Source organism: Primulina tabacum, chromosome 14 (genome assembly GCF_025594145.1).
Source record: "Primulina tabacum isolate GXHZ01 chromosome 14, ASM2559414v2, whole genome shotgun sequence".
In the NCBI taxonomy this organism is placed as follows: domain Eukaryota; kingdom Viridiplantae; phylum Streptophyta; class Magnoliopsida; order Lamiales; family Gesneriaceae; genus Primulina; species Primulina tabacum.
In genome coordinates this window covers 26,001,793-26,010,292 of record NC_134563.1, presented here as the reverse complement: position 1 = coordinate 26,010,292, position 8,500 = coordinate 26,001,793, and the positions used below count along the sequence as shown (strand labels likewise).

Sequence of the window (8,500 nt, the reverse complement as noted above, 5' to 3'; positions counted from 1 at the left end):
AGACGTGTTTTTATGAATATTATGCTAAATTTTTTCGGAAGAATGTTGACGATCAAAAGAAGTCAATCATGCATTCTCTCCAAGAATTGTTTGATTTGTATGCTAGTGACCAATGTGATGAACCGAGTACGCAGCCGGAGAAGATGCCGACATATAAAAGCAAAAGTGGAGCATTGAACTTCTTTCAAAGTTTTAAACGACAAAAGTTCAAAGGAAAATCGGTGACAACAACCAATTACAATGAGATCCAAATTTATCTAAGCCAATATATTGAGACTACGGATAATTTCGTTGTTCTTGATTGGTGGAAAGTAAATTCTAAACTTTATCCAGTGTTTGCTGCAATTGCAAGAGATGTCCTATCCATTCAAAGTTCAAGTGTTGCTTCCGAATCATCATTTTTAGTATGTGGAAGGATCATTGGTGAACAAAAACTAATTTAAACCCAGAAACACTTTCCATGCTAACATGCCTACAAGATTGGTTTGCAGCGGAAAAAAAGAATAAGACCTCTGGCGCGATCGACGAATTTCAAAGCTCAAGCTCCGACGAAGATCCAGAATATTCAAAATATATTTTAATAAATCATGATGAATTTTAAATGTTTAATTGTAAAAAAAAAGTTTAAGTTATTTTGTTATAGTTTTTTAATGTAATCACAATTATTTGCAATCAAAATACTAAATGAAAAATTGTTCATTAATATTACTAATTTTCTCATCATTCATTTGCAAAATACAAAATTATTAACACTTCCAATGTTCAATGTACCCCAAAATAAAAGTTTCATGACAAAAGTTCAAAAGTTTCCCTTCCTTGCTATATGACTTCTTCCTCCTGGACAATCCATTTTTCATTCCTTTTTGCTACTTGCATCACATGACATTAACTGGAATGAGATAAAACGCAGTAAATAGAAAGCTATACATAACAAGTATATATACATGGCTTGGCTTGAAACATGGCTATAGCAATGGCAATGAATAATGAATAATACCATCTTCAATGAACAATAAATAACAAAGCAATATAGATGATATTTCATGGTATGAATTAAAAGAAAGGAGATGATAATTCTGTGACCTGTGACCTGTGGATAGTATCTATTTGATATAATGATATATCAAAACTGTGGGAGATACTCATAATCATTAAATTGGCCAATGACATGCATGAATTAACTATCATTTCCTTGGCTTTGATCATGAGAAATTTCATTGAGGCAATTTAACAAATACTTGGTAGGCAACAATAGAGTACTAGCTCCTTATCAATGAATTCAATGGTATTCTTGGATCAATGAACAGATAACAATACATACATCAATAATATACCAATGGAAGGAGCTAGACATCCGTAAACATGGCTTATATACATATATATCATGTGAGCATTTGAAAGGAAGCTTCTACTTACAACCCACAAGCACTAAGATGGCTATGATGATCTTGAATGAATCTTACAACAATAATCACAATAATAACCATAAATCACCCCCAATAATCCAATGAATCAAAGAACCCAACTTAACCCTTAATATTTCAAACCCTTCCAACTCCCAAAATATATAAGTCTTACCTTGTAGCTTGAAGTCTAAGGTAGGAGACAATAAAAATTATACTAGAACCCTTGAACTTGGAGTAGAGATTGAAGGGAGAAGAGCAAGAAACGTTTAAGAAAAAGGAGGAAGGGTGAAATAAGAAGAAGCCTCTAGAAAATGGGTATATAAGCCTTCAAAATCCACCAAAAATGCATTTTAAAGTAGCACTTCTCACACACCAGAATCTTCTGTAATATCCTGCCAAACCAAGAAAACTTCTTACCTCTGACACTGTCTTTGGAATGGACCATTGCTTATTGGATTCAATATTAGAAGGATCCACCGATATTCCTTCTTTCGAAACAATATGACCCAAAAATGCCACCTGCTCTAACCAGAACTGACATTTCTTTAACTTGGAATACAATTGCTTATCTCTCAACAGCTGCAACACAATCCTCAAATGCTCACGATGAAGTTCTCGTGTCTTTGAGTAGATCAAGATGTCATCAATTAAAACAATGACAAAACTTATCCAAATACGGCTTAAAGACATGATTCATTAAATCCATGAAAATTGAAGTAGCATTGGTTAGTCCAAACGACCTCACCAAAAATTCATAATGGTCCATACCTCATTCTAAAAGCAGTCTTTGGTTTGTCCTCCGTTTTACCTTCAATTGATGATATCCGGATCGAAGATCGATTTTTGAAAACACTGCTGCTCCTTGCAATTGATAAAAAAAATCATCAATACGTGGCAAAGGATATTTGTTCTTAACAGTTACCTTGTTGAGTTCTCGATAATCAATGCATAACCTCAACGATCCATCTTTCTTTTTCACAAATAACACCGGAGCTCCCCATGACGATGAACTAGGCCGGATAAAACCTTTATTTAATAGCTCCTGCAATTGATTCTTCAATTCTTTCATCTTAGTCGGAGCCATTCTTTACGGAGCCTTAGAGATTGGAGTTGTACATGGAATTAAATCAATAACAAACTCCACCTCTCGATTAGGTGGTAATCCAGGTACATCATCAGCAAATACGTCAGGATAATCCTGAACCACATCAATATCCTGTAATTGCATATTACTTTATTTTCGCACATCCAACACTGAAGCAAGAAAACCAATACAACCTTTGTGCAACCATTTATTAGCTTGAAGACAAGAAGTAATAGGAATACTCAATGTAGAACCTAGGCCAACAAGTACATCACTCTCATGGTCATCGGCTAAAAACTTCATAGTCTTTCCCACACAGTCAATCACCGCACGATAAGCAGATAACCAATCCATACCCAATATGACATCAAATGCAACCATAAGAATAATAATAAGATTAGCAAACAATAATCTCGTACTCATTTGAACAGGACAAGTCTTAAGGATACTAGTAGGACAAATTTCATCTCCAGAGGGCAACACAATATTGAAGTGTAGTGGCATAACAGTAGGGTCAAAAGATAAAGAATGCATAAACACTTCAGACATAAAAGAGTGTGTCGCACCAGTATCAATTAATGTAAGTGCTTTCTTGTCGAAGATTAAAATATTACCTGATATCACTGAAGAATCAAGATTAGCACTTTCTTTGGTCATTGCAAAAATTTTTCCTTGAACTTTTCCTTGATTCGGAGAAAAAGGACACTTCTGTGCTGTGTGCCCCATTTCCTTGCATCTAAAACATGGACCACTACCAACCAAAAATTTACCTTTGTGTGGCTTGCCACACTTAGGACACACAGGTCGCTCCGTATCTGAAGAAGGTAAAGAAGGCTTATTGCGTTGCTCCATCTTGCCTTTTCCTTTGTGGCCACCTCGCACATTAGTACTTGTTCCTTGCCCTCTAGCTTGAAAAGCTTGCCTCCTTAACTACCGTTCCTTCTCAATCTCTTGTTCATCATGCTCGGAAAGTAAGGCTCTCTCAACAATGTCTTCTTAGGTGATCACTTTTGACATATGAACATCTCTTCGAATCTCTGACTTCAAACCACGAAGGAAGTGTTCTCCCTTATCTTTGTCATTTTCAACAATAAAAGGAACAAAAACACATCCTTATTCGCAATTCAAAGTATACTCAGCGACAGACATAGCATCTTGCTTCAATTCAAGAAATTCCTTCACCTTCTTGGCCTTGACCTCTCTTGAAAAATATTTGGCGTAGAATAATTCCTTGAACTCGTCCCACTTTAATTCTTGAACATTAACTTTAACCTTGGTAGCTTCCCACCAAATCCGAGCAGCTTTGACCAACATAAACACAGCACAACTTACCTTATCTTTGTCGGTGCACTTCAAGTAATCGAATATAGCCTCCAATGACTTGACTCATTCCAGAGCCACTAGTGGATCAGGGCCACCAATAAAATCAGGATGGTTCATACGTCTGAAACGATCATATGCACCATCATCAGAACTTTCAGTTTTGCCTCGGCCTCTTCCACGACCACGAACCTGGGTCGAGGTGTGCATGCTCAATAGCTGTTGAATCTGTTTGCTATGAACATTCGATTGTTCTTGTAATAACTTACTGAATTCATTTACAACCTTGGCAGTCATATCAGTAGGAGGGGTCCTATCATCCCCTTCAATACTCATTCTCTTGGGAGGCATACCCTACACAAATGCTCACTTTAACATAGATAGGAAGAAATGATACATCAATGACAATGAAATAGAATCAATTCTCAATGTTAAAATCAATAGATGCATGATAGAAAACATATCGGATTGTCCTAGGTAGAAGAAGTCATATGTGGCCCGAATGAAATTTTGCTCTGATACCAATTGAAACAACCCACTCCCATGGCAATAACATTTTAAAACTAATAACATATGCGGAAGACTTATCATTTAAAAGAGAAAGAACAATATACCATTTAACATCATAAACATTTTCAAAACTAGTATACATAAACATTTACCTTTGAATCAAGCAAAACAAAGCCAAAAACCAACATAAAGTTTTCCCATCATTCATTTGCAAAATACAAAATTATCAACACTTCCAATGTTCAATGTACCCCAAAATAAAAGTTTCATGACAAAAGTTCAAAAGTTTCCCTACCTTGCTCTATGACTTCTTCCTCCCAGACAATCCATTTTTCATTCTTTTTTGCTACCTGCATAACATGACATTAACTAGAATGAGATAAAACTCAGTAAGTAGAAAGCTATACATAACAAGTACATATACATGGCTTGGCTTGAAAAATGGCTATAGAAATGGAAATGAATAATGAATAATACCATCTTCAATGAACAATCGATAACAAAGCAATATGGATGATATTTCATGGCATGAATTAAAAGAAAGAAAATAATAATTCTGTGACCTGTGGATAGTATCTCTTTGATATAATTATATATCAAAACTGTGAGAGATACTCATAATCATGAAATTGGACAATGACATGCATGAATTAACTATCATTTTCTTGGCTTTGATCATGGGAAAGTTTCATTGAGGCAATTTAACAAATACTTGGTAGGCAACAATAGAGTACTAACACCTTATCAATGAATTCAATGGTATTCTTGAATTAATGAACAAATAACAATACATACATCAATAATATAGCAATGGAAGGAGCTAGACATCAGTAAACATGGCTTATATACATATATATATATATATATATCATGTGAGCATTTGAAAGGAAGCTTCTACTTACAACGCACAAGCACTAAGATGGTTGTGATGATATTGAATGAATCCTACAACAATAATCACAATAATAACCATAAATCACCACCATTAATCCATGAATCAAAGAACCCAACTTAACCCTTAATATTTCAATCCCAAAATATAGAAGCCTTACCTTGTAGCTTGAAGTCTAAGGTAGAAGACACTAAAAATTCTACTAGAACCCTTGAACTTGGAGTAGAGATTGAAGGGAGGAAAATCTGGAAGGAAGAAGAGCAAGAAACGTTTAAGAAAAAGGAAGAAGGGAGAAATAAGAAGAAGCCTCTAGAAAATGGGTATATAAGCCTTCAAAATCCACCAAAAACGCAATTTAAAGTAGCAATTCTCACACATCTAGCGCTGTGGGTGCCGCGGCGCCCGCGCTTCGCCGGGGTACTGCCTGGCAGCACTGCGGCGCCAGGGCTTCGGCTAGGCGCTGCCGTGCACGCCCAGGCACCACTGCAGCGCTGCCTTCCGGCGCTGCGGCGCTGTCCCCTGCACCAAAAATACACCCCAACTCACCTTAAATCCAACCTTTTCCAATACAATTCAATACCAATGAAATTAGCATCCCAATACATCCTCAATTCATTCAACAAAACCATCAACAAAACTCATTCATTACCATAAACAACACTAACCATAAACATAACTCCAAACAATAACCATAAACAATAACCATTTTTAACCATTCCAATAAACATATCCATAACCAATAACCATTAAAATATCTTTAGCCATACCTTAACACAATAAATCATAAATTACACCATCAACGATAACATGACAAAAGGTCGTGATATTACATAAAGATCGTCGCAGTTTTAGAATCATTATTCCTTATATGAAACTCTAAAAAATTAACTCATTTAGTATCCACGAATCATCAGTACTAAAACCCACAAATCAATCTAGTCAAATCATTTTCAACCTCTTCTAACTCCCATTAACCGAATTCATAGACATGTCCAATTCCAAACGTAACAAACGTGCAATCTAATCTAGTTCTTAAAACATTTAATCCCCAAAACATATAAACATCTAAATATGTACTGTAAAACATGTGAGAACCCGAGATTTTATGATCCGAAGCAAATCAAGTAAGTAATACGAACTTGAAACTTTACTCAAAGTAAGCTCAAAAATGTTTGTTCCAACTAAATAACTTGAATATTAACTTGGAGTTTCATTAAATTTAATTAACTCGAGGAAGTAACTTCAAAGATCGGGAATGAGCTCAACAGGAGGCCAAGCTACAAGTAACCGCATCCATCGAAGTATTGTCACGGGAGAAGTAAAACCCCAGCTCAAGGACTCGATCCTTCAGCTCGAAGAAGCTCAATCAAGCTTGTCCTAACAAGACCAAAAAGGGAGATATAAGTTGAGGCAGGGGTTTGGACAAATTAAGTGTGTAAGAAATAATCCTTTGAGTAAACCCATGAAGGAGCTAAGGGGGGGAGCTAAAGGACTAAGACATATTGATGATGCAAGAAATGACCCTATAGAAAACCAAGGTGACTCTTGAAGCATGCATGGGATTTTGAACCACCATTATGGCTAATCTTGAACTTGAGGAAAACATGGAATATTGGTCCACCATCATGACTACAATTAATCACATTCTTGGGCTCCAAGGGGACGGCTATTAGGTAGGGGACGGAGACAAATTTCTTCTATAAATATGAGTCTCTCATGCATGCAAAACCATACCAAAAACTACCCTAAAGTTTCGGCCAAAGGAAGAGAAAAAGGGGAGGGAAAATCTTGCAGTGCAATGCGATCAAACATTTGCGTCGAAGTGCTGCTACATTCGTGTTTCATTCTACCAAAAGAATAATCGAAGTGCTGCTCGATTTCAGATCGCAATTGTTAAAGTCACGACGAAGTGCTGCTCAAACTTTCGAGAGGAAACTTTGTGCAAAGTTTGCAAATACAGTAAGTGGGCTTTTGTTATATACTTCGTTTGTATTTTTAAACCTTGATATCAATAACATGACATACATGTTGGCGTGTCCTTATTTTCGAAAAATCAGCATGTTGTATTTTAAAATTTCGATCGATTATGTGTTCTCGTCTGAGCTCGAATTTCTTGATTCTGCTATGTCAGTATGAAAACTCTGAAATCTGAATATCTGAAAAGTTCTGTCTGTTACTTCTGAATTCTGTTTGCACTGTTACGAATTGATTTGAAATGGGACGAGAATTGTAATTCTGTCTGGCCCCCATTCGTGGGTATAAAACCATGTTCTGTTCTGGCCCCCATTGGTGGGTATAAAACCATGTTCTGTCTGGCCCCCATTGGTGGGTGGTATAAAACCATGTTCTGGCCTCACCCCTTAGAGGACTAAAATATTGGGGACAATTTGACCATGGAAATGAGATGAGTAACAGTGTTCTGTCTGTTCTGATATGTTCTGTTCTGAATTGAGTTAATCGGTTTCTGAATTGTTCTGAATCATCTGATGAATTCTGTCATTTATTCGATTTGTCTCTGTCCTGATAAGTTAAGAATATTAAGTTTTGAAAGTCTGTTAAAAGAACGTTTTAAGTAAACTAAGTTCTATATCTATATTTGGAATCGATCGACCCCCACTTGCTGAGTGATTTCCAAAACACTCACCCCTTACAAATTTCAGATAAAAATGAGGAGCAACTGGATGAGGAGGAGCAAGATGCCTTCTGGGGTTGGTGAACTTGAGAATCAAGATCAGAACTCAAGATTTTGCTTTTCTTTCGTTTCCGCTATTTGAAACTCTGATGTATTTTATTCCATTGTCATTGTAAGGCAATACTTTATTTATGAAAAAGACTGGTTTGATTTGATACGAGGCTTTATTGTTTTCAATTTAATTGTTAAACAATGCCGGATGTCACCGATGCTTCAGACTCGGGGCGTGATATTTAAGTGGTATCAGAGCCGCCAGGTTCATAATCCCGCTGGGATTTTGACAGACAAAATTTGACAAAGTCAAATTTTGGCAAAAGCCTAGTGCATCCCAATTTGAGTCCAACATTCATCTGTTCTTGAAAATCAACTTCCATCTGTTTCCTAAATTTTGAACAGATTTCAAAAATCTATCCCTTCAATCGCTTCGCAATTCTTAGAATCCAAAATTTTTCACGACCACTTTAATTGTGCCCTTTATTTGTGCCTTTCTATCATTTATACGATTTTGATGCTTTACTTCCATTTTATCCTAGGAAATGGCTGCTCCACGTACTCGCGCTCAGGCTGCTCTTCGTATGCGTAAGCTTACCATAGAT

The 8,500-nt window shown here is 36.3% G+C and overlaps 1 protein-coding gene across 1 annotated transcript; it reads right to left on the bottom strand.

Moving 5' to 3' along the window:
* Positions 1-2,493: 2,493 nt before the first annotated feature.
* Positions 2,494-3,342, bottom strand: LOC142523881 (uncharacterized). The gene is made up of 2 exons (XM_075627613.1): positions 2,869-3,342; positions 2,494-2,622 (listed from the first exon to the last, which is right to left on the bottom strand). Exons 1-2 carry the CDS (start codon positions 3,340-3,342, stop codon positions 2,494-2,496), a joined length of 603 nt encoding a protein of 200 aa, XP_075483728.1.
* Positions 3,343-8,500: the final 5,158 nt, after the last annotated feature.